This window comes from Lycium barbarum, chromosome 6 (genome assembly GCF_019175385.1).
Source record: "Lycium barbarum isolate Lr01 chromosome 6, ASM1917538v2, whole genome shotgun sequence".
Classification (NCBI taxonomy): domain Eukaryota; kingdom Viridiplantae; phylum Streptophyta; class Magnoliopsida; order Solanales; family Solanaceae; genus Lycium; species Lycium barbarum.
The window spans coordinates 131,863,807-131,890,880 of NC_083342.1; the positions used below are offsets into that span (position 1 = coordinate 131,863,807).

General features: G+C 36.4%; 2 protein-coding genes across 3 annotated transcripts; both read left to right on the forward strand.

The window, feature by feature from the left end:
• Window positions 1-16,436: 16,436 nt before the first annotated feature.
• Window positions 16,437-21,833, forward strand: LOC132599059 (peptidyl-prolyl cis-trans isomerase CYP40). 2 transcript variants are annotated; one of them, XM_060312285.1, is made up of 8 exons: window positions 16,440-16,856; window positions 18,513-19,013; window positions 19,132-19,219; window positions 19,371-19,423; window positions 19,875-19,979; window positions 20,811-20,886; window positions 21,192-21,229; window positions 21,339-21,833. In XM_060312285.1, the coding sequence occupies exons 1-8, from the start codon at window positions 16,686-16,688 to the stop codon at window positions 21,393-21,395; spliced, it is 1,089 nt and encodes a 362-aa protein (XP_060168268.1). In that variant the 5' UTR covers window positions 16,440-16,685; the 3' UTR covers window positions 21,396-21,833. The 2 variants fall into 2 exon arrangements, with proteins under 2 accessions (XP_060168269.1, XP_060168268.1); XM_060312286.1 differs by lacking the exon at window positions 21,339-21,833 and having other exon boundaries at window positions 16,437-16,856; window positions 21,021-21,210.
• A 2,509-nt stretch (window positions 21,834-24,342) lies between these two features.
• LOC132600237 (uncharacterized) lies at window positions 24,343-25,430 on the forward strand. Its single transcript, XM_060313321.1, has 2 exons — window positions 24,343-24,693; window positions 24,981-25,430. The coding sequence occupies exons 1-2, from the start codon at window positions 24,426-24,428 to the stop codon at window positions 25,241-25,243; spliced, it is 531 nt and encodes a 176-aa protein (XP_060169304.1). The 5' UTR covers window positions 24,343-24,425; the 3' UTR covers window positions 25,244-25,430.
• Window positions 25,431-27,074: the final 1,644 nt, after the last annotated feature.

The following is a 27,074-nucleotide window of genomic DNA, read 5'->3' on the forward strand; positions in this document are numbered from 1 at the left end:
TATATACCAAGACTGCCAGACATCAATTACATTTTTTCAGGATATTCCTGATTATTAAGGCTTAGGATAGAGCCTAATCACTCAGACTCCCAGGGAAATGATATCGCTTTAAACAATAATCTATCCAATGCACAGCAACAACATCCTTTTCTAACCAGTACATAAAGGCAAATCAAATAGGCATTGATAATAGTCCTTGTTAGACCCTGATCAGACAAGATGCAGACTAACTAATCATGGAAGAAGGCTGATGCATACAAACACGATTAATAGGCCGCCTAATTTAAACCAACACGTGATTAATCTAATGACATACCAGTCGACAAATATAGGCTTAAAGCACCAGGTTAATTCTAAACTTGCATATAAAGTTAACACAATCACAGAACTGAACTAAACAGGATCAAATATGTTTAATACGACTAAAATAACTGCTAACGAAATTGAAATACAACTAAGCAAACAAACCCATAAGCAGTTTCACACATTACAACAAATACCAAAAGTAACTTAAGGGAAGGAAATTTACCTTCTTCGGGTGCAGCGAAGTGGGTGCGAAGCCTTCGATCTATACTCGAACACTTTGAAATTCGAACTTGCGTATGCTCGGACTAAAAGCGACCCAGAGGCAAGCAAAAAATAGAAAATTGATTTTATTGTTCTTGATTCGACGTTTAGACTTTCTTATCACTACTGAAACTTGATATATATCTATATTTGAAGAACCTTGGGCTTCAAGATCTTTAATTTTCAGAAGATTTCCGGCGGCTAAACGACTTTGATTTTTAGGGGGAGGTGGGTTTTCTTGAACCGAAAAAATCAGTTCTTGGGGAATTTCATGAATCGAGACAGCTCTAGGTTCTTGGGGAGAGTTTTTCCAATCCAAAAAATCCTCTACTTCTTGAGGTCACCTCGTGAGCCCGAAAAGAATCCCCTTTTTCGATTTCAAGCCGCGACCATTTATAGGGTTTTGGCTCGTTTGAGTCGAAGAAAAAGAAGAGAGGAGCGGGGGGACAAGCGGCGTGGTGGGGATGAAGATGATGAAGTAAGGGAGTGGGGGAAAGGGAAGAGGAGCGGCGGTGGTGGGGAAAAGGGAACGGCGTGGTGGGGGATGGAGATGATGAAGATGATGAATGAGAAGAGAGAGAGATGAGCGAAGGGAGCGGCGGAGGAAAATAAAAGGGGGGGGGGGGGGGAACCCTACCTGTTTTCTTCAACTAAGAAACGGGTTGGGTCCATTTTTGGACTGGGTAGGATTTGGGTTGTGGGCTGATCTGAAAAATGTGGGCTGGTCATTATTGGACTGGTATTAAATGAATGGGCTAGTCCGAAGTGTTGGTTAATTATTTGGCCTGGGGTGAATTAAGTTGGGCTGGTAAATTAAAATGATACCAGGTAAATTAAAATGTGGACTGGTATTGTGAATTGATCCGAAAATAATATGAGTTGATTGGGCTACTACATTTAAATAAAAGACTTATTTAAATAACTTGTGTTAAAATATTACTTAATATAAAATATGCAATTATTAGTGCTCAGATAATAAAAATGGCGTTGTAATAGCCGTGCAATAATATTTCGAAAATCCACAGTAAATAAAATTATTATTTAATTAGGCGAAGATAAATGCGATGTGAGTGCGTAAACCGATAAAATGTGCTAAAATGATAAAATAATAATAATAGTAAATAATAATAATAATAATAATAATAATAATAATAGTAACTGTAATAGAATAATAAAACGTGAGTATTAATAAGAGGCTAAAAATTATAGTAAAATATAAATATTTTTTTTTTTAATTTTCTCAAAATATTAGAAGCGTAAATAGGTATTTCGGAGGAGAGGCGGGACAAAATTGGGTGTCAACAAGTAGAAAATGTGTTGTGATGGTTTTGTTGCATATGTAGGAACTTTGGGTGGAATATGGAATTGATGGAATTGTTGAATATTGGATATATGGCTTGGAATATTCTTGGCTTATGTTTGAATGATCTTAAATTAGTGTATGAATGTGGAAATGTTGAAATTGATTTGAAAGTGCAAAGTTGAATTGGAAGTTGTTGCACTATTTGGAAAAGAAGACAATTTATGATAGAATGCGTTTCTAATCGATTGTTGATGATTATTGGTATTGTTGTTGGTATGGTTGTTGATATTTGAGCCGAGTTAAATCTCGGGTATGTTGTATATATAGGGGAGATGCTGCCCAAATTTCTATAGACAAGAATTGGGTAAGATTGAATTCTTAAAGCCTTATGATTAATAGTTGGTAAATATGACCAATTGTAGATTTTGAACGAAACGGAATTTGAATTTGGAGAAGCGTAAGGAGCGAATAAGATATGTAAAGCTTTGCTTTTCATTCTCTTGGCATGTCCTAGGTATGGTAGGCTTGGATACGAGCCCTGAGGACGACTCTACTCTTAGAAATCCGCATCTAAATTTGCCCCTTTTTCATTCAGTAGAATTGAATTGAAAATGTTATGAATAATTGGAAAAATTGCCTAAACCTCTAGAACTTGCACAAATAGGACCCGATTACTTTAAAACTCTCATAAGTGATGTTATGAAGTGTAACATACGTAAATTATGTACGCCACCTCATTTGACTCGAGGTGGGCCCACTATTTCTGGATTTTTCTGATTTGTTCCGTTTGACTTATTTTGAAGTAGAATTCAAAGGAAACTCTTGGCTACTCGTCTAACTACTATATGACATTTGTTTGAATTATTTTGATAAGTCCCATAATGTATTTTTAAACATGAAATTGATTTCAGAAAGCTTATTTTGACATATACTATTGTGATATCCGAAAGGCATACACTATGATTACTGCTCCGTTTCTGTTATATGGTTTGTCATCTAAGTTATGCTATTGAGTCTCCGTAAATGTGTTATATTTCATATTGCGTTAGTTTCTCACTACTCCATTCGTGGATGCCTCAATGCTTCCTTCACTGAGCCCGGGCCAGGATATGTTATCACGCGTATTCCACTGCATTGTTCGCCGCGCCTCGATGTGAGGGGGCAGGTATATATGTACATGGGTTGTGGAGTATGATGTGCCATGTACACACATTCTGATATATGATGATATGATATGATATGGCCATCTGATATGTTTGATATGTGCACATTCTGATATGATATGATATGTTACGGAGCTATTCCCTACTCTGGAGTATGCTGTGTTGTGGCGCCAGTGTCGGGGTGGCGACCACGTTCTGTTCACCGTGTCCCATAATGGGGCCGGATATGGCATATATTCTGACATGCATTACCTATGTTTTATGAGTAAGCATTTTTGATACTCCGGTTACTATACTTATTTTCTGTATCCTCTGTTCAGATTATGATTCTGTTTATTGCGCCTTATGCTTTACATACTCAGTACATATTCCGTACTGACCCCCTTTCTTCGGGGGCTGCGTTTTCATGCCGCGCAGGTACACCCAGATGATGCGAAGTTATTATAGAGGATATTCCAGCAGAATTGGCAAGCTCCTTTTGCTCCTGGAGTGCTGCCGAGTCAGAGTGTGTATGCTATGTTTTCTGATTATTTGTTAGAGACTTTGCAGACAGAGTCATGGGTATAGTATGTCAGTTGTATATGCAGCTTCATCAGCCGATATGTCATTCTGTATTATGTGTTAAATTCTGTACGACCATAGATTCTGTTTGGAAAGCATCGGACAAGCATATTTTGAGAGTTTATTATATATTTTATTTTTATTTGATTTAAAAAGTCTACCAAGATTATGTGTGTCCCAAAGGTATGTGGGTTCGCTCGGCTTCGGATGTGGGGCCGGGTGCCCATCACACCCTAGTGGAATTGAGGTGTGACAAGATGATGCCAATATCTTGCCCAATCCTACACTATACAGACACTTAGTTGGTAAGTTAAATTATCTTACCCATACTAGACCAGACCTTGCCTTTTCTGTGTTGAAACTAAGCCAATTTATGCAGAATCCATCCATGTCTCATTTTTCTGCAGCTCTTAGAGTTGTCAAGTACCTTTCTTTAGACCCAGGCCAGGGAAGTTTTCTCTCCTCCACTCCTTCTTTCTCTTTGGTTGCTTATTGTGATGCGGATTGGGCTTCTTGCCCGGATTCGCGTAAATCAGTTTCAGGATTTTTCATCACACTCGGGGGTGCTCTTATTTCTTGGAAATCGAAGAAACAGGCCTCCATATCCCTCTCCTTTGCTGAAGCAGAGTATAGATCAATGAGACGTGTCATAGCTGAACTCACCTAACTTGTTCGTCTTCTTCAAGATTTATCAATTTCACCACATCTCCCAGTACCCATACATTCCGACAGCCAAGCTGCCATCCACATTGCTTGGAACCCCGTATTTCACAAGAGAACCAAGCATGTCGAGCTTGACTGCCATTTTGTGCGTCAACAACTTCAATCCGGCTTAATTTCACTTTCCTTCCTTCCTTCACAACTTCAACTGGCCGATCTATTTACAAAACCTCTCTCTGGAGCTTCTCATCGGGGTTTGTTGAACAAATTGGGGGTTTCCTCGTTACCCTCTGATAACGTCCAAATCCACCCTATTAATTAGAATGGGCACGGTCGTATGCAAATATAATTTACCCAACTATGAGTCGAGGTCGAATCCCACAGAGAACAATATATAGGCGATTAGGAAAAGTAGGAATTTTCACCAACTACGCTAAAGCCAAACGATGGATAATGTTTTGGTTTTGTTTGAGAGAATTATAACTAATGCAAAAATGTAAACTAACCTAGAAAGCAAGTAAAATGATCAATGGCCACAAGCATGGATACAAGGGAAACTACGCTCAAGTAACGATCCAATGTACTTCATGATTTACAAATAATGGTGAGTTTATATTACTTAGCCTCGGATAATGACTCTAAATTAGCTTCTTCCGAAGACTAACTAGACTACCTAATTGAATATCCCTAAAGCAATTAGGAGCATTAAGAACACCCGAATATGGCTACAAGTGGTGTCGCCTATTCCTAGGTCGATTTCCATTAGATGAGGGTTAACGCCCCAAATTCTTGTTAATTAATCTTTCCCAATCCCGAGTTTGCCTCTTCCAAGTTTAAACCGAAATAAATGGGCAAGTCTTAGGGTTAACTACTCCCTTAAGAATCATTCAAAATGAGATTAATTAAAGAAACAATAACTCACTTCATTAGGAATAAAATCATTCAACACATAAGCAAAACAAGAGATTCAATCCAAACTTTAATCAAGAATATTTCCATAAACGAAATTCAAGTATTGAAATGAAATACTACACACATAAATATTCAATACATAGCAAGAGTAGAAGAAATGGGTAAAGAATTTCTCATTGGTGTCTCCAAATCTTCTCTTCCAAGGTGTTGGTGATGAACCCTAGCCTCCAAGAACTTGTGTGTTGTGCCAAAGATGTCTCATGTTTTGCTCTAATTTTCTATTTATATGTACTGGAATGGAAGAAATCGTCAAAATCCGAGTTCTGGTCGAAATTGCCGAAAATCCTTCATCGCGATCGCGCCATGTGTCTGCGCGATCGTGTGGATGACGTCAGCTTCCACTGCTCCCTTCATCGCGATCGCGTGTCGATACTGTGCGATCGCGTGGAATTAACAACGCGCGTAGGCGCGATCGCGTTAAATTCCAGCGCGATCGCGTGGAGTACATTTCCCGCGTGGGCGCGATCGCGTGGGTACTCTGCGCGATCGCGCAGAGTATTTTTCCACGATATTTTCCAGAACCTCCAGTAAATTCCAGTTTTGCAACTTTTTTTGCTTGTTTTCCACACTTAGGCTCTAGGGACCTCGTATTACCTGAAACATGACAAAAACTACGTAAAATGACATAGACTTGCTTAAAAACAAGTAAAACTTATAGTTAAAAAGCATCGATTGTGGCGTAAAATCACGCCACATCAACACCCCCAACTTAAAGTATTTGCTTGTCCTCAAGCAAGCCATACAAAACCATGACTCAATCTAACACCTAGATATTATAGAATAACAATGTCTACATTGGTTTTGACTCTGAACTACCGGCATGCATGTTTTCCTTTAAACGACCACCCCAACTTTCTACTTTAAAACAATATGCATAACTCAAGAACACTACGACTAACAATGAAGCTTCAATGAATGACATTACATTATCGAACATATTATGGTGCACACAAACGCTACTTTAGGCGGTCACTTTATTTTGTTCAATTCTCATCCTTATGCCCTCACATAGACCAAAGAATGTCCCAACACACATATATACGACAAGAATGGGACGAAGACGAAAGAGAAGAGAAAGACACTCACACTCACAACGACAATTCATATTTACACATGCAAATACCATAGGCTTGCCCTTATTTTCTATGTTTTCATCCTAGGCTCGTTCGGTTGTGATCACATTAGGACTTGTTTCGGCTTGTAATGTAGGTTTAGGGACGGGTCGGATACTTTTTGGAAATTAGTGACTCACCCTCCTTGAACACTACAACATCTTGTCACCTTAATTCGCCTCTTTTCTTTCCACCCCTTTATTTTCTTTCAGTTTTCGACCTCGATGTGGTTTTACTTCTAACCAACTTACAATTCTTTTTGCGTTACAATTTTCTGATTTTTTTTTATTATATATATATATATATATATATATATATATATATATATATATATTTATACGCAACTACCACATCGAATCTCCACTAGCAAACTCCACCACCCCCAACTTATGTTTTTAACATGTACTCCACATTTAATTCACCCCCAACTTAGGCATTTTGCCTCATCTAACTAGTAGCATCAAGGAGGGAACGGGTGCGAAGATGGATTAATTTCACAACGGGTAAGGTTTCATAATTTGCTAGCCAAGAAAAAGGTCAAAAAGGCTCAAAAGGGAAACTAAGGGTATTTAACACTTTTGGTAAGGCTTATTTAGGCAAAGTGACTATTTCAACAAAGAAAGCCTAAGATCATTTCACAACCAAACTAACTTTCGCATTTCAAACAAGACCAACCGGGCAAGTTCTAGATTATACATGCATAAACAGAATCAAACTAACACTTCACACACACATCGGCATAAGGACAATAATTTTTACACTTGTGACTTCCTAAGTAGTAATTCATCACACACAACACCCCAATAATCACAATGTCATATAAAGAATCAATCATGTCAGACAATAACTGTTCTAAGTATGCATTTTTCAACTTTTCGAGGGGTCCAAAAATTTCAACAAAACACAATACATGCCATTAGTTTCCAAGTAGTACCAAATAAAACAAAATTACTCTATTCAACCTAAGTAACATCCTAAACATGCCAGTTTCAACAAAATAAAACCCCCCTCAGGAAAAGAACTCTGGCAAAGAAAAGCCGAGGAGGTTCCTACCCCTAACTAAAAAACTTGCAGTGTCCTCACTGCAGTACATCAACACAGAATTTTTATTTTTTTTTCATACCTCCTAGCACTGCGTGCTATGGTCATCTCTGCTCACCCTCTGAACTGGAGCTGCTGGGCTCTGGCAGGACAAAATCGTCCTCATTTTCCTCCTCTTCATGTTGTGCGCCGCATACACTCCTCAGAATGCTCATCATTTTGTTCAGGAATTTGCTTTGCTTCTTGGCGTGCTCCCTTGCCTTTTTCTGCCTCCTCTCTATTTTTCCCTGCTTTTCTTTGATATGCTTCATGTCCTCCACAATACCTGCTAATGTTGGACCAATAGGAACAGAGGGAGCTGTAGATGTGCCTTCTCCATGTGGGCCCGCAGGGAGACTAGCCACTAGCTGCTGAAGCCGATTGTCCATCCCATGGACCTGGGTGGAGATATATTGGAAAGGCCTGGCTGCTTCTTGTATTGGTGGTAGGATTGGTATAGCCATAGGAGGAGCAGATGCCCCACCAGTAGAATCTGATGCAGTAGATGTAAACTGCCCAAATGACGAGCCTGCTATATCAATCTTCCTTTTCTTTTGTATAGCAACAGACCCTTTCTTTTTCAAAGGATGAATTGGTCCCCCAGGCCCCTTTTCTTTGTCACCTGGCCTTGTGGGCACTCCATCAGTGGAGCACAGGTAAGTGATCAATGACGGGAAGAATAGACTCTTAGTCCGTTCAAGCACCACCTCCCGGATTTCTTGCATAATGAGCCTCCCCACGTCGACAGGCAACCCTTCCATCACAACACAAATTAATTTGGCCCTCTCAATGGGCACGTCTGACTCATGTTTGGAAGGCAACACCCTGGATGCGACAATATCAAGCCAAGTTTTGGCCTCAGCAGTGAACTCTGCAGAGTCAATTTTTCTCTGCATTGTTGTCAGCCACTTTGGTTGCTCCCCACCGTGGAGGTGGGTCACAAACCATTGTTGCCGCAGTTGTTCATACATCTGTGTCATCTCGCTGTTGTCACCATCCTGCAGATTGTAATAGGCATTTATTCTTGAGGCATTGCACAGGACATCCACATCTCTGACTTTGACAATTGCCCTATGTGTAATGTCTGCCTCTGCAGCATTTGCGTAGAATTCCCGCACAAGGGTATGGTTTGCCCTAATTGGTTCATCTGCAAAGCGTATCCAGCCGCTTGTTACCAACCTTCCATAGAACTCGGGCATCTTTTCTTCCAAATTTTCTGTTACAAAGCCCCTCTCTTCAATGAAGCTCTTTCCCAGCAGCCTATCATACAGCTTCGAACATTTTGCTGACTGGAAGGTGGTGGTGTCATAATATTCAATCAAGGGTACTTGGGCAGCATTGGATGATGAAGCCATTTTTTAAGTTTAAGTACCTACAAAACAAACACAATGCATATGAACACCTACAATGATGTATAATGAGGAGTTGGGTTAAGGAAATTTGTCCCCCAAGTTTTGAGCAGCTCTGAACAAGCATTCTGTTTGGGCACTGCCACTTTTTCTTAATCGCGATCGCGTGGCAACCAGCCGCGATCGCGCCAATTTGAGAATTTTGTTCACCGCGATCGCGGTTCAACATGACGCGATCGTGTAATTTTTCAGAAATTATTCAGCGCGATCGCGTCTATTTTCAGCGCGATCGCGCAGAGTCTTTTCAGATTCTCAGAAACATTTTGACAAACAGGTGGCGTGCATGATTTTTGGGGCTTCGATTCAACGATTTTAAGCTTGTATTTTGCCCCATTTTTTTCTTCATATCAACACCCATCTCTCAACTCACATTACTCACAACAAACAACACTTCACATGACAAGAAATTCAGCAATTTCATCACATTTTCATGCTTAAACAAGTGGAAGAAAATTTTTCTTTCACAATTTCTAACATGGAAAGATGATAAAAACAACCCTAGAAACAAGACAATGAAAGAATCACATACCTTGTGGTTGCAAGTTGAAGAATTCTTCTTAAAAATTGAAGTTGAATTGGAGAGAAAATTGAGAGAGATTTTTTTTTTTTTTTTTTTGAGAAAAAGTGGAGGAAATGAGGGGTTAAGCCGTTTTGCCCTTTCTTTACTCTGTTTTGAAACCTGGAAACGCGCCTCTGCGCGATCGCGTGATGATGGGCACTGCCACTTTTACTTAGCCTCGGATAATGACTTTAAATTAGCTTCTTCCGAAGACTAACTAGACTACCTAATTGAATATCCCTAAAGCAATTAGGAGCATTAAGAACACCCGAATATGGCTACAAATGGTTTCGCCTATTCCTAGGTCGAATTCCATTAGATGAGGGTTAACGCCCCAAATTCTTGTTAATTAATCTTTCCCAATCTCGAGTTTGCCTCTTCCAAGTTTAAACCGAAATAAATGGGCAAGTCTTAGGGTTAGCTACTCCCTTAAGAATCATTCAAGTGAGATTAATTAAAACAACAATAACCCACTTCATTAAGAATAAAATCATTCAACACATAAGCAAAACAAGAGATTCAATCCAAACATAAACAATCTATACTTCCATAAACAAGGTTCAAGTATTGAAATGAAATACCACACACCTAAATATTCAATACAAAACAAGGAATTGAAGAAAGGATTAAGAAATATCTCATTAAAGTGCCTCCAATCTTCTCCTCCAAGGTGTTGGTGATGAAACCCTAGCCTCCAAGGACTTGTGTTGTGCCAAAGATGTCTCATGTTTTGCCCTAATTTTCTATTTATATGTACTGGAATGGAAGAAATCGTCAAAATCCGAGTTCTGGTCGAAATTGCCGAAAATCCTTCATCGCGATCGCGCCATGTGTCTGCTTCCACTGCTCCCTTCATCGCGATCGCGTGGAATTAACAACGCGCGTAGGCGCGATCGCGTTAAATTCCAGCGCGATCGCGTGGAGTACATTTCCCGCGTGGGCGCGATCGCGTGGGTACTCTGCGCGATCGCGCAGAGTATTTTTCCACGATATTTTCCAGAACCTCCAGTAAATTCCAGTTTTGCAACTTTTTTTGCTTGTTTTCCACACTTAGGCTCTAGGGACCTCGTATTACCTGAAACATGACAAAAACTACGTAAAATGACATAGACTTGCTTAAAAACAAGTAAAACTTATAGTTAAAAAGCATCGATTGTGGCGTAAAATCACGCCACATCACCCTCCAATTTGAGGGGGGATGATATGAATCCCTCTCATTTTGAGAATAACAATGAAGAAACAAGAGGAATATGTGAAGAAAGGAAAAAGAAAAAGACAACTGACAAAACTTCGATTGTGTCGGAACAAAGACTTTATCATCAAATATCAAGACTAAAGGAAAATGGGCTGGGTAGAAGCAGTGAAATATTTGGGTCCAAGTTGAATGAGTTATGCACAGAATTGGTCCAAGGCCCAAGATGCAAAAGTGACATATACAAGCAATATACAGATGAAGAATATGCAGATATACAAATAAAGAATCCTACGTAGAATTCTTTCTAGAATGTATAGGTGTACAAAATACAAAACTATCTTTATCATAGCTGTAAGTTTGTTAGAAGTTTACTTTAATTACATTTGCAGCCTTAGTCCCTAGGTTTGAGTTGTATAAATAGATGTACAGTTTATTCAATGAAATACAAAGGAAATTTGCAAAGTTCTTCTTTAATTTCTATCAAAACCAACTTTTTGTGGATCAGTAGTGACATTTCCTTGTCAACGTATTTGTGTAGATACAAAGAGCTAGTGACATATAAAAATCAACCACTTCAATAACCACTAAAATCTAAATAGCTTTCCTTTGGTCCAACATCTATTTATTGACTAAGACTAAACAAAGCCAATCAAGATCTACAGCAACGAAACGGTACAAAATGTTTCCATATCATACGCTATCACAAAAATCATACTCATCTACAGATCTACACACCATAAGGTGTCTGCTATTGTGCTCTCTATTGTCAATTTATTGGAAAAAATTACTTTCTTTTGGCGCAAATAATATTAGTGGTTGCAAATATTAAAGCTCAGAATTTCTACATGCACTCATTTATTACTTAATTTGGTCATCAGTCAATGGTGAAGTCAGAAATTTTATCAAAAATGTTTAAAGATTTATATATGTTACCCATAATATGTCAAAATATCGATGTAATTTCGTAGAGTCACTTAGTCTGAATGCTATATGAAGAACATAAAGCCAGATGTACAGAATGAGAAAACCCAAAATGTAAAAAAATAATAACATGAGAGGTTCAGCGCATATGGATCGTGTATAAAAAGTAAATTTTGACCTATACATACAGTATATTTTTTGATATATGCAGCAAAAAACTTCAATAAAGGTATTGAGTTGACCACTCTTTGATTGACCCAACCATTGCCATAAGTATTACTCCCGGTAAATACTCAGGTGCCGTTTGGCCATAAATACCAAAAATAAATTCACTTTTTTTGAAATTTTTGAAGTTGGAGTTGGAGGTGGAGTTGTGTTTGGCCATAGTTTTTGAAATTGTAGTTTTTGGTGAAATATAGTTGTAAAAAAGTGAAAAAAGTGATTTTTTTTCTAAAAACAAGTTTTTCTTGTTTTTGGTATTCCGGAATACAACTTCAAGTTGTATTCCGAATATTTATGGCCAAACGCCCAAAAGTAAAAAAAAAGTGAAAAAAAAAATCTGGAAAAAAGTGAATAATTTTTATGCCAAACGGCTACTGAATTTCAATAACTGAAATTCTTGCAATATTGATGAAAGACTTAGAGTTTGATGCTTAAATAAAGCAATGAGTTTCTCTTACAAATTTTTCCACTTTTTTTTTTTTTTTTCAGGTGAAAATCTATGTTCAAACAACACAATAAATATTTTTTTTCCGCTTTAAATTCAAATATTATTTTTCATTCTCACTTAGTCACTTGCAATCAAATATCAAGATATTATTATACTCGTCCCTTTTTATCCACGCGTTAATTTCTTTCTAAGTCATATATGTGATGGTCACTTGCGAAATGATAATGGATTGCAAGGTCACGAAAGGAAATAAAAATAGTGTGACTTTTTCTCCATCTATTTGATTTCAAAGGGTTTCACTGTTTTTCACAAAATGCTTTTATAAAAATAGCATCACAACAAAATAAAATGACGAGAGTGATCATGTTTACGTACTATTTTATATATTTATATCTAGAATGTTTCTTTGGGGGAGCATCATATCCGATTAGCAATGTTATTAGTCCAGAGTCCAGACAAAGAAAAAGAAAAAAATGCTGGGAAGAGGGTCATGTCAGCATTGTTTTTGTAATTTAGCCTAGGTGGCGCCAATTTTTTCATTTTAAATTGTCGGTTTGTAAGATTATCCATCTTTTTGTCAATTAATAACAATAATGTAGTCTTCTTTAGTAGCTAAAATAATGTTTGTGGTACCTGCACTGCAAAATCTAGATAATAATAATAATAATAATAATAATAATAATAATAATAATAAACGACGATAGGCTATTGTATTGCTACCTAATCCTAATTGCTTACTAGAAAACTTTATGACTCCTTTAATTTACAAATCCTGGCTGTCTCAACTCTCACTTGTTTCTTTGATCAATGTTACTAGTTGACAACAACATTAATCACAAACGTTATAGACAAATGTTAGTAAAAACAGTATTGTCGTTGAAAGCACTTTCATAGCACTTTTGGCCCCTAAATAATTGGCTGATTTTATTTTGGTTAGTACAATATCTAGTTGTGCATTGAACCTTTGGTTAATTGAAGCGGTACAATTATAATCATCCGGCTTGCGACTCTTCAAAATCTACCAAATTATTAGCCACTACACTACTTAATTGTCTATGTATAATGTTAAGTTTATACTACTATTACCCAATATTTGAGAAGTAAATACTCAAAATACCCCCCAACGTTTGACCAAAATTCCAACTACACACCTAACCTTTGTGTTGGTCCTATTACCTCCCTGGACAATTTTTTTCAGTAATAAAATGCCCTTTTTTTGCTGATGTGGACAAGAGCGTGACTACACCGCTCAGTGGCGCGTTATAGCCTTTAAAAAACAGCATCTGACGTGTTTTAAAATGCCAATTGGACTGCCACATAGATGCCACATAGATAAATTTGAAGAAAATCTGATTTGTACACTCCATTGCCAACTGGACTGCCACATAGATAAATTTAGAGCTAGGATAGTGATTATTCTTATAATCACTGTTTTCCCAAATCAAATTAAAAAAAAAAAAAAAAAACTGAAGAAAAAAAAAACGAAAAATCTGGAAAAAAAAAAAAAAAAAAAAAAGGTTGAAAATCTAATCTTGTTAAAGAAAATCTTATTGGAAGTTGTTTGTTTGGAGTTGCTGCTTGTTGCTTGATTGGAGTTGTTTAAGCACTAATTCTTTGAGTTGATTTGGAAAGAAAATTAAACTCCATTGCTAGGAATTTGGAGAAAGCTATGAAGAACACCAAGTGGGTTTCTTTAAATTCTTGATTGTTTGATCAAATTAATGGATGAACTTTGTTCTACTTGGTGTTAGGAAGCTTCCTTTCACATTTGGGTTTGTTTGGATCAGATTTGAGGAAGTTGGTGTGATTTTTTTTTTCAACTCCTAATGAAGAAGATGATGATGTTGATGAAGATGAAGGAGAATTGGGCATGGATTTTCAGATCCTCATACTAAAAATGGAGAATGAAAAATTGAGAGAGTTTTTTTTTTTTTTTTTTTTGAAGAAGAGTAGATGGATGGAGGAAGGGGGGAAATTAATAAAAAATGGGAGGAAATTAAAGATGTGGCATGAGGGGCCAGGCGCATGTGGACAAGCGCCTGTTAATAATTGGGGGTTGTCATATTGGATTACCACATCAGCAAAAAAGAGGCATTTTAATACTGAAAAAAATTATCCAGGGGGGTAATAAGACCAACGCAAAGGTTAGGTCTGTAGTTGGAATTTTGGTCAAACGTTGAGGGATATTTTGAGTATTGGATAATAAGTTTTGAAAATATTATAATAGGGTTGTAACACAATGGGATTAAAACACATATTTTTGTTAATTAAAAGTTAAATATTTAAATCAAATATCATAAGGGCCAAAACCACAACATAACAATAACTTAGGGACTAAAATGCTATTGTCAGTGGCGGAGCCAAAATTCATATTAAGGGTTGTCAAAAAATGTAAAAATGTCATAACCTAGGTTTGAACCCATGATCTTAGAGACTTTTTGAAATCCCTTAACCACAACACTAAGCCTTTAGCTTGTGTTAAGGGGTGTCAATACTAGTATATATACATACTTATAAAACCAAAATTTCACCTATATATACAATGTAATTTTCCGACGAAGGGGTGTCGCCCCTCAAGCCAAGGTGGCTTCGCCCCCGGCTATTTTCCATGTTTCTTAACTCTGAACACATATATGACTTACGATTACCATATAATTAATAAAAAAATAATTATACATATAATTTCTTTTGAACTTGTGATTTAAAAACTAAATATAATTTCCTTATATCATCAGGCGACCCTAGTTCAGATCATGAAGTCTATTATTTGTATTTATCCGTGTAATAAGAGTTGGATGTAGAATTTGTGGCAAAAGCAAAAATGGATAAAGGAAGACAGTTTAGTTGAACGGGAGTTATATATATATATATATACATACACACACATAAGAGGAAAAAACGGCATCCCATGTTACCAAATTTCCAATTTTGTGGAGTAGTACTCTCTTGAAACTCGGATTAGATTCCTCTTTTTTCTTAAACCTGACAATGCTTAAGATAAATATCTAGATTGCTGAAAAATGCTTAAAAATAAACGGAAAAGGACCAAAATTACCCCTGAACTTTGAAAAATAGTTCATCCATGCCCTTCGTTATACTTTAGGGCCAATTATACCCTTACAGTTATACTATGGGGTCAATTATAACCTTATGTCTAACTGCTGCCACGTGGCATCATCCCAGCCCTTCAAAATTATTTTACCTTCAAATAATTTTTTACACACTAAAATAACTCAACCCGACCCGAATTTTTTTTTCCAGCAAAAATAATACGGATAATTTTTTCAGCAAAATAAAATAAAAATAATTCCGTATTATTTTTGCTGGAAAAAAAATTTCGGGTCGGGTTGAGTTATTTTAGTGGGTAAAAAATTATTTGAAGGTAAAATAATTTTGAAGGGCTGGGATGATGCCACGTGGCAGCAGTTAGACATAAGGGTATAATTGACCCCATAGTATAACTGTAAGGGTATAATTGGCCCTAAAGTATAATGAAGGGTATGAATGAACTATTTTTCAAAGTTCAGAGGTAATTTTGGCCCTTTTCCGAAAAATAAATTAGGTAGGATAGAGTTGTAATCATCAAACTGTACTTATTATTTTAATTTGATTCTTTTTTCTCTAGACGATAAGATAGAGTTGTAATCACCAAACTGTACTTATTATTTTAAACAATTAACTTATATAAGATATACATTCGCCCCCTAATTATAATACTTTTAGGTTGCTTAGTTCAAAAGCAAGATATTTTGAGAGCACGTATAAACAATTCCACCTTCTATACGAGATAAAATATACCGAAAATTTCAATATAAAAATAATGTTAATTTTATCTAATACATTCAATTAAATACGTAATAAATTTAATTTCAAAACTTATATTGAGGTTACTCATCTAGTCCCTTAAGCCAAGATGTCCCTTAGTATATGGCAAGAATACACTCACTCTGTCTTAATTTATGTGACACACATTTTTTTTTAATCTGTTAAAAAAAGAATGTCATCTTTGTATATTTAGAAACATTTTAACTTAAAATTCTATTTTTACCCTCAATGAAGTGATATACAACCACACACGTATCTAAGACTTACTTTGAATTATAAATTTCAAAATTCTTTTTTTTTTTTTAAATTACTCAAATAGCGTCACATAAATTGGGACGGCAACAATTATGCTTTAAAGAAAATTTTTTGCCCCAAACAAAATTTATAAGGAGGGAAGTGACGTTTTTTCCAATACACATTTTTTATTTGTTTTTTATTTCATGGAAAGTCACACGCCCTGTCTTTATTTCTTTTTGGCTTTATTTATGTTGTGTTACTACTTTTCAATGCGAAACGGAGAAGGAGAAGACAGTTGAGGTTGACGTTTTTGAATACTGACGACTCCTTCCAAGAGTTCGAAATATATATAGCCGCGGGCACTACTAAAACAGTACAACTCTCCATAACTAGGGTTTTTTCATAGCTGGCTTTGTCTGTTTTTATATAAACCCAACACAACAGAGGAAGAATGACAAGGACAAGGTGTTATTTGGACATAAGCATAGGAGGAGAACTTGAAGGAAGGATAGTTGTGGAACTTTACAATGATGTTGTACCTAAAACTGCTGAGAATTTTAGGGCTCTTTGTACTGGTGAAAAGGGTATTGGTCCTAATACTGGTGTTCCCCTTCATTACAAGGTGCTACTTTCCCCCCACCTCGTTTTCTTGATTCTTGGTTTCTTGGGTCAATAATGGATATGAAATTAAATATTAGCGCTAATAACAACTTTTTAATTCATGAGACATTGTTGGGTCTGTCTTGTTTTGGTTGTAAGAAGTATTTAGACTATGTAAAGGTTATTTCTTGATCTGAAAGGATGTAAAACTGTTAAACAGATTGAGAAATTGTCGGTGAACCTTTTCAAGATTCTTTGGTGTTGATGATTATTGTTAAAAATGAAATTGGATATAACCATTTGAAATTCTGCAGCTATGATGACTTCTAGTTCATGTGATGTTTTTGGATCAGTCCTTCTTTGCTTGTCAGAAGTATATATATAGAAAGACTGAATTTTTAGGTTATTTATTTGTGTAAAGCTTGTGTATTGTTCAGAAAAGTTATAAAGGTGCTGAATAGAATAAGAAATTATGACTCAATTTCTTTTCTGTCATTGGTTAGTACTGTTGGGTAATTCTCCTATAGAAAAGTTAAGTCTTTTTTACTCACATTTTAGAGTCCTACATTTGCTCCTCCAAGCAGATTGCCAGTTATTCTGTACTTCTGAGATCGATGCTCAATCTTGATAAATTTAATTGCCATTCATTCTAACGTTGCGACTGAGTTCTCTAACATTATTGTCCATTTTAGATCTTAATATCACTTGTTTTTTGGTTTCCTGATAGTCCTTACAAACAAAGGCGAATCTAGGATTTCTAGAACATTAGTTCACCACTAAAAAAAAGGAAAAAATGTATTAAGTGAGAATTGATCCCTAGTCCTCTAGGTAAATCACTCAACCTTAAACCAAGTGCACATTAAGCCTTTTTGTAGCATGTGTGCCAACAGATAATAGCATACCAATTTTAGAAAATATATACATAAATATCTAGTTTTACGGAGAGACCATGGGTTCACGTGTCCCAAAATTACTACACAAATTCGCCCCTGCTTACGAATTAGATTTTCTTTTTCATTCCAAGTAAAGTTATTCATTTTGGTTTCAAATAAAATCGCAGCGGAAGTGTATACTCTTATTTGCTTCCCTTCTATAAAAGAATGAGATTTTGTTTGACTATTAATATTTGCTTCCGAGCTAGAAAAAGACGAGAATGTTTTTTTCTGAAAAAAAAAACCATAAGAATATTTGCTGGGGATGGATGAGAATGTCTTTGATTGGGGATACAATTCCCTGCTCGAAAAGGGTGAGACATTATTTGATTTGTATTTATTGCTGGTTTCTCCCAGAACCGTCTTCTAATTGCTCTGTATGGTCAGTCAACGGGACATTATCAAATTCACTTGATTCTCTCAAGAATCACTTTTTCAAGTACACTGACTGTGAACTAGATAGTAAAGGTGGATTTAGATATGCTACTGATTGCTTGTATATAGTCAAAGAGGCTTGGTGTAAGATGTGAGAGTTTGTCTCTGGCAACTGCTCTTTTCTCCTTATCTTTGAGTATGTTGAGAGGATACTTTTAGATGAATGATTTCACTATTTTATTGTTTGTGCTTAACACTTTGCAATCCTGATTTAGCTTATTTCTTGAAAAAAAAAAAAATAGTGCTCTTCTGATGCTGAGCAATACAATGTTCTTTAATTGGTCCCTAAGGCAGCTGTGCATCCATTGCAGGGAGTTCGTTTTCATCGTGTGATTAAGAGCTTCATGGTGCAAGGTGGTGATATTTCTGCTGGCGATGGTACTGGGGGAGAATCCATCTATGGGCTTAAATTTGAAGATGAAAATTTTGAATTGAAGCATGAAAGAAAGGGAATGTTATCTATGGCTAATTCTGGACCTAACACTAATGGATCTCAGTTTTTCATCACAACTACTCGAACTTCCCATCTAGATGGAAAACATGTGGTTTTTGCAAAAGTAATCAAAGGAATGGGGGTTGCTCGTTCTATGGAACATGTGACTACTGGTGAAAATGATTGCCCAACAGTAGATGTCAGTATTGCGGATTGCGGAGAAATTCCTGAGGGGGCTGATGATGGTATTACAAATTTTTTCAAAGATGGAGATCTATATCCTGATTGGCCTGCTGATCTTGACGACAATTCTGATGATATCTCTTGGTGGGTCACCGCGTTAGAGTCTATTAAGGCATTTGGTAATGAAAATTTTAAGGTATTAAGTTTAAAACAACCTCAGTGTGATTAACTGTTGCATCCCATTGCTTCTTTTTCTCATTTGACTGTATCTCTTTTAGCTATCTTTCTAATGTATGGCAAGCTTCTTTCCGTAGAAACAAGATTACAAGATGGCTCTTAGGAAATATCGAAAAGCTTTGCGCTATTTGGATATCTGCTGGGAGAAAGAAGGGATAGATGAAGGTAGGAATTGTAAAGTTTTTCGTAACATAAATGACTCTGTAATATATAACTGTTTGTACTAACATAAATAGCTAGAATATGGATTTTTTCTGTTAAAGATGTTCTCACATGACTAATATAACGCTGCTATTATGTGTTTATTCCTCTGCAGATAGGAGCGCACATTTGAGAAAGATGAAATCACAGATATTTACCAACAGTTCTGTAAGTCTCCTTTCTACTGCTTTTAGTTTGTTGTACTATTGAATTTACATTACAGGCAATAGTCTTCATAGGGTTTGCCTTCTTGTTTCCACCTACTCTGCTTTTTATTACAAATGGTGGTAATAGGTTTTTACTACATCTAGATCATTTCAGGATAGTAGAGGTACTAAACAGCATTGAAGTCTATTATTGAGATAAATGTATTATTTCTTTTTAATTGCACTTTCATCTTTATCTAGGTCCCATTTTGTTTTTATGTCTTATAATTGTTTCATCGCTGATTGCACATTTGTCTTTGCTTGAAACCACATATTTCTAATGTTATCACATATCTTGAGTTCAACACTTGCCTTCATAACTCCAGTTGTCATGCTTTCTAACTTCCTATTAGTTTGCGTATTAAGTATTAACCAACCAAACCAAATAATTGATATCTGTTATGTACAACCAGGCTTCTAAACTAAAACTAGGAGATCTGAAGGGAGCACTCTTAGATGCTGATTTTGCAATGCGGGACGGAGAAAACAACGCAAAAGCTCTATTTCGTCAGGGGCAGGTTGGTTTCTATCAAGGGCTTTTTGTTTCTGCAGCAGCTTTGATCATCATAACTATCCAATAACCAGCTTGTTAATTTGGGTTTTGGAACAATAGACATAAATTATATCGCAACCTTTTCTTAAAAGTGCTGAGTCAAACACTTGGTACTACTCAAGTACGAAAGTAATAGATATATATTTATCGATATACCTAGCAGCTTTACAATTTAACTCTGAGTGAATTCTGCTATTTCTTGATAAAAGCAAAGTTGAGCTTCATGGTATTTGTCGGTGATCTGTGTTCCAACTGATAGTTCTATAACTTAGTAGAGTGGTGTATCTGATTGGGATGTTCATTATTTGGTTAAACCTGTAAGTAACACTGTTGGCAGCTGTTATTGCAATTTTCTCTCTCAAAAGGTTCAGAAAGTGCAGCTATGTGTCTTTCACCAAAAAATTGAACTGGTAAAAGGATCAATAAAACCTAATTTACTTCCGAATTTCAGTTGACATGGGTAAAAGGATTAATTTCCTTGGGTTCCTGATGCTTATTTGAGACATTATGTTATAATGCTTGTTTACAATCTGAGCGCTGCTTTGGATATATGTGTTCTTTGATGGTTGTGTTTTTGTTGTTGTTTGTGGGGGGGGGGGGGGGGGGGGGGGTTATGCGTAATATTAAGCTGTACGCGTTTTCTGTTTAATTGCAGATATAGTAGCTGATTTTTAGATTTTATATGTCATTATGGCTGCAGCGGTTGTTCACCCATGTTTACTCACATCCGTCTTCTATTACTCCTTGAAATGGCTCCTGTGTTCAATAATAACACCTGTCTGTCTTGACCAATCAGGCACATATGGCTCTTAATGACATAGATGCTGCAGTTGAAAGCTTCAAGAAAGCATTGGAGCTGGAGCCAAATGATGGTTAGTGATCTTTCTATAGTTTGTTTTGTATTCATTTTCTGGTTAATTTGTTATCTGCTTTGCCTTTAAAGGTTTCTGACATTTTTTTTATCACCAAACTAGAATTAAACTGTTATGTTAATACCCTTACGTAGGTCGATGCAAGGACGCTTATGTTGTAATATCATAATAATTGCTTAATTATACAATCAGTGGCGTGACTAGCTGCATGAGAACAGTAGTGATAGCTGGATGGATAGCAGTGTCTATTGTACTTGTAACCATTTTTGCTATAGTGTCACATACTTGGACATGAATTTTTTCAGGGGGAATTAAAAACCAACTTGCTGCTGCTAAAAAGAAGGTTAGTACATGGCATGAAGACTCAGATGTTGTTAAACACATACCAAAATTAGTTCTTTCCCGAGCGGTCAGAGCATATTTGTCTACTTATTTTCTTTTCTTTTTGATAGATTGCTGATAGACGTGACAAGGAGAAAAAAGCATTTGCCAAGATGTTCCAAAATTAGTTGCGGTACTCATCTATTGGCAATAGCACTTTCAATTAATACTTATCAATTGCCATCATTCTGGGAGTTGCTTCTGCTTTTCCGAAAAAGGATAGTTTATGCCTTGTTTCGAGACACATCAGTCCTGATCTATGCACTGAATTAACTTTAGATGAACTGCTCAGGCTATTCTTGATTACGTGTACCAATTAGCAGAAGGGGTTTTAGGTGTCAATGCACCTTCATTTGTCATTAATCAGCTGTTAATAAGCTACATTGAGGGGGAAAAAAAATTAATCATGAGCATCGTTATCCAATGTTTTTGTTAAATTTTGCTAACTTGCAAGGTAACTTTCTTGCAATATCTGTAGCCTTATATTTCCCCTCTGTGATGGAAATAACTTGTATGTAACTTAGCTGAGGTATAGGGCGTATGATGGGAGATTTGGTTTTGTATTCCATTGCAAATGTTATTTTAGTTATGTCTCTTTTCACAGGAAATCGGTAAAAATAACATATGGGGTCTGTCAATAACAGGAGATTTGTAGAGTGATATTCTTCTATTCAAATTGTAAGTAGGCATTAGAGATCATATCCTCGCATTTGACCTTGCTTTTTCCGAGTGTTGAAAATCTAGACTCACAAGTCACAATGCATAGTGATTTTTTCGTATTGTGAGTCAATTTTCTTGTGACTGTTGTATCTCTAGCATTCTTAAAGGTTAGGGAAAGAAAAGAGATGCTGAGTTGTCTTAGAATTAACTATTAGCATTAGTAGTCTGGTTCAATATTTTTGTGACCTGATTATGGTTTAAGTTGCTGTTTGTAACCAATCCTCAGGTCATCTCTTATTATGATAACCCTTTTGGGGATGAAGACATGAAGTTTTAACATAAAAAGAAGAAACAAAAGTGACTGACAAAATCTACAGTGGGGACTTCCTTTCTTTCGTTTGTACAGTTATCTTCTGCAAGAAAAAGAAAGGAAAAGAACCAAAAAAAAAAAAAAAGATGCTTCTATATTGTGCCCACCTTTTCGGGTGAAAACAATAAGGTCCAATTTGGCAGAGCTGCTTTTTGGCTTAGTCAAAGGTGAAGCTCCATTCACTGCTGTTGAAGAAAATAGGGAAATGCGACTTATTTTAAAATTGGATGTTAATCATATTAAGCGAAAAAATCATTTGGATAAGGAGCTGTACAATAAACTTGTTTAAATGAAAGGTTATCGATCTTGTCAGTGCTTTAAGATATTTTGCTTTATCACCTCCTCCTTTCCTCTTTTGGAATTTATGAAGTAGTGTTATTTTTGGTATATGAAGTAAAATTTATTCTTGTTTTACATTCTATCTTTAGTTATATCTTTTTTCCTCTTCATTGCACTGGATGTATTATTGTGCTTTTATTTTACCTCTAAGAAATGTGTACTTTTAGTACGTGGACGAACAACATGAAATAAATATGTGTTTTGTAAATTATGTAACTAAGAAAGAAAAGAATGCTGAGAGATTCATTTTTAACTACACAGAGAACTAAATTTACTCCTGACCGTATTGAGAGGCTCTCTCTTTCGTCATGAAGAAAATAATTAATGAATTTACCCATTCTCATTTAAATCCCGTAGACAAAAACTTTAGAAAGATGTATACATCTATTATCCACCGAATTTCGAATAGTGCATTACCGGCCTTGAAATTTCTTTGTTATTATAAGAAGAGTAGTGTATTTGCACATAAGCAATGTCACTTGACTCCGCTGGGGGCACATAGCTGAGTGGAATATGTATCTGGTGTAGAAGTGTACTACATGCCGGTGCAATGCTGATATATCCTGCAATTTGGAGGGATCTGTACAAACTATTAAGTTACATTTAGAAAATATGAATGTGCTAAGACAAATGAAGAATTCATGTAACAGCAAATGTAAAGATGTTACCTCTAAAAGTCTAAACTATACAGGGAGCTAGAGAGACTGTTTCTCTTAATTGATGTCAATATTTTTTTCACCCGGTGTTTCATGCAGAGGCGGAGCCAGGATTCGAAGTTTGTGGGTTCGAGGTTCTAATTTTTTAAAGTTAATGGGTTTTTAATTAATAATTTGTAAATATTTGACAAAAAATTTAATACAGATATATGGTTCGTATAAAAGCTACTGAGTTCGGTCGAACCCAAAACCGAAGGGCTAGCTCCGCCCCTGATTTCACGCCCGCTTTGGGGTGCGACTAATCCAAAATCTTTCTGAAAAGTCCCAAACCTTGGTGATCTAAGTGATGTCATTATTACATCAATCCATTGTCTCTAATAATGAAATCCTTCTTCTACCCATTTTCGCAGCCGACTTTCTGTATTCAGTTCCAAAAGCATTATTTGACCGCTACTAGCGCACCAAATGATGGATTATAACTTTTTCTTGATCACCATCCCACTAACTCAGAAATAATTAACAGTTACTTTTGACTTTTAAAGGCCTTGCATATCGTAACAGAAGACTTCAAAGTCAAATCGTTAACATGAATTGTTTATGTAAAATTTAAAAATTAGAAAAAAAAAAATAGATGAAGAAACTAATTAAACCCTAACAAGTTGATCTAGAATATTAATTTTCAACAATAATTGCGCACTAACTTGCAGTTGATTAATTTGCAACGAAGAATGGGCAATATGAGGATGATTTCAAAATTAGGATATCTCAAATGTAGAAGCGACCAGCAAATGGTGCTAATTAGTCTAAAGGGACTAAGAACTCGGTTTAGGTCAGTAGCCATTTTGATATTTTAAAAGTTAATTTAGTGGAGATAATGAATCGCAAGTCACACGTAGGAAAAAGAGAACATAGAAAAGATTATGAAGAGCTTTTTGCACTGATTTTCCTGTCTGACCAACCAACTTCAAAGAAAACATTGACTCATTTTCGGCTACCTCATTTCCTAATTAGTCATATTTTTTTGTGCTTGCCTTCCTATATATAGCACATCATTTTGGCTCTCTCATTACCACAATCAACTCCATTTCTCTTCTTTTCATTGGCAAAACAAAGAACTATTAATCTTGGGGAAAATGGCTTTGGCTAACGCACAAACATTTCTGTTTCTTGTAGTGTTTTCGTTCATGTTTGTCCTTAGTATGGCCAACTTTAACTACGGTCGGGGGCCTTGGGGCCCAGGAAACTGGAACAAAACCAATTGCCCTTATGGTAATAACCACCCAAATGCTACTCAAACCTCAAACAAGTTCAACGTTGGTGGTTCCGAAAATTGGCATTATGGCTTTGATTACATGGACTGGGCTCGCAAGAATGGCCCTTTCTTTGTCAATGACAAATTAGGTAAGTCTCTTTTAATTTTAATGGAAGTTTCTTTTTTACATAACTCATCACTTATGCACCTGACGTAGTGAGGGTAGCAGCTAGCAGATGTAGTTACTTGTCGTTATCTTTTAGGTTACTTGATAGTGTAAAGATTATTTAATACGCCAACTATGAATTATAGGTAATATGCACATGATATTTTTACTTAATTGACGCCAACTATGAACTGTAGCAAAATAATGGAGCATGCATTATTTACTAATTAAATTTTTATTTTTCAATTCGTCTCTGTATGTAACATGTAGTTTTCAAGTATGATCCACCAAACCCCAACGGTGGATTTCCACACAGTGTATATTTATTACCAAACTATTGGAGCTTCATCAAGTGCGACTTCAGAAGGGCTAAGAGGATAGCAAATCCGAACCAGGGTGCTGGGGAAGGGTTCGAGTTCGTGCTGAAGAAAATGCAGCCTTACTTTTTTGCTTGCGGAGAGCATGAGGGCATCCATTGCAACAACGGAACCATGAAGTTTGTTGTTATGCCACTCAAACGTAGGCCTTACTGAGTTGTTGCTTGGAACATGTCCAGGATGGCAATCAAAAACAAATACAATACCAGTATTCTTGCATTTTAGTTTTGTTTGAAACAAATAACGAGTGTTAACGTTGAGTATACTTATTAGATATTGGACATTTACTTAGATTTGTTGTGATTGGAGTTTTGACTAAAAGGAAAAAAGATCGATAATGAGATAAATGTGTTACTATTTCATGTTCGGATATTTGAAGTGTTGACAAAAAGTCAACCAGTTATTTAAGCTTGGAATTTGAGTGAATATCTTGGGTATAATAAGAAAATGACTACAGCAAACACAATTCTCTTACTGCTAAGAGTTACTGCTAAAAGTAATTAGCATTGAGCTAAAACGATTCAAGAATACTCTTAATACTGTATCATAATGTCCGCTTTGGATCAAGTCCGTACGGTTTTTCTCCAAAGGTATAACGCCATTAAAGTATCCAACACCTTATAAGTAGCTTCTTTTTTCTTTTCAGCTACCAATGTGGGACATTATTCGCACACCCAACAATTACATCCATGTTTGCCATTAGCCTTGCACACTACAATTTGCATTGGGCACCAGCAAGCTGGAACAAGACCGTTGCCCCCACCAAAATGCAAGTGAGACTTCGAAGAAATTCATCTTGGCCGATCTTAAAATTGGCTAAAAGGCTACTATATACGGACTGGACTCGAAAAAATTCACCCTTTTTTACATTAATGACACGCACTAGGTTTGCACGTTTTAACTAAAATCTGTCTTTTGCCTATTGTTAGGTTACACTTCGTCATATCTGTATCATTTCAAAATGTTTTTTTTTACTTGAAATTCACAAAATGACAATGCACCGACGTAGCGAAATTCATAACGTAACGTTAAATATTTGTCCTTCCGATCATTGCATTTTTTGAGGTATTTACTATAGACTAATTTTACAAAAAGTTAATTTTGTAACTTTATTGGATAAAATCTTAGTAAGCATAAAAACTGTTATTGATAACATATATGCTATTGTTTCTTACATGAAACGCCATTAAAGAGTGAGTGTTTCAATATGAAGTTCGCTGTCATGCAATTCCTACGCTGCCCGTCGCTGGCTTGGAAAATTAGAGGGATGAATTAGGAATATCCTCTACTAGTATTCGTATTTAACATATATATATATACACAACAACAACAACATACCCAGTGAATCCCACAACGTGGGGTCTGGGGAGGGTAGAGTGTACGCAGACCTTACCCCTACCTTAGGTAGGGAGGCTGTTTCCGGAAGACCCCCGGCTCAAGAAAAAGCATAGGAAAGGTCAGATACGGGCAAACAATTTAAAGCAATTATGAAAATGAAAACAATGAAAGTAAATAAGCCATGATAACCCAACAGATACTCGCAGAAATCAAAGGACAAGAAATTATAGGGCAATACAACTACTCATAAGAAAGAATAAACGCGACTACCTACTAGCCTTCTATCCTAATATGAGTCCTCCATACCCTCCTATCTAAGGTCATGTCCTAGGTAAGCAGGAAATGCGTCATGTCCTGTCTAATCACCTCTCCCCAATACTTCTTCGGTCTACCTCTACCTCTTCTGAAATCGTCGCTAGCCAGCCTCTCGCACCTCCGCACTGGGGCATTTGCATCTCTCCGCATCACATGCCCAAACCATCTCAGCCTCGCTTCCCGCATCTTTTCTTCCACCGAGGCTACTCCAAACCTTGTCTCGGATGACTTCATTCCTAATCCTATCGCTCCTAGTGTGCCCACACATCCATCGCAGCATTTTCATTTCCGTCACTTTCATCTTCTAAACATGATATTTCTTGACTGGCCAACA

Coding starts and splice junctions, on each gene's coding strand:
- LOC132599059 (XM_060312285.1), top strand. CDS start 16,686: ATGACAAGGACAAGGTGTTATTTGGACATAAGCATAGGAGGAGAACTT. Junction 19,980..20,810: donor CTCTATTTCGTCAGGGGCAG/GTTGGTTTCTAT, acceptor TTGACCAATCAG/GCACATATGGCTCTTAATGA. Junction 20,887..21,191: donor GGAGCTGGAGCCAAATGATG/GTTAGTGATCTT, acceptor GAATTTTTTCAG/GGGGAATTAAAAACCAACTT.
- LOC132600237 (XM_060313321.1), top strand. CDS start 24,426: ATGGCTTTGGCTAACGCACAAACATTTCTGTTTCTTGTAGTGTTTTCG. Junction 24,694..24,980: donor CTTTGTCAATGACAAATTAG/GTAAGTCTCTTT, acceptor TGTAACATGTAG/TTTTCAAGTATGATCCACCA.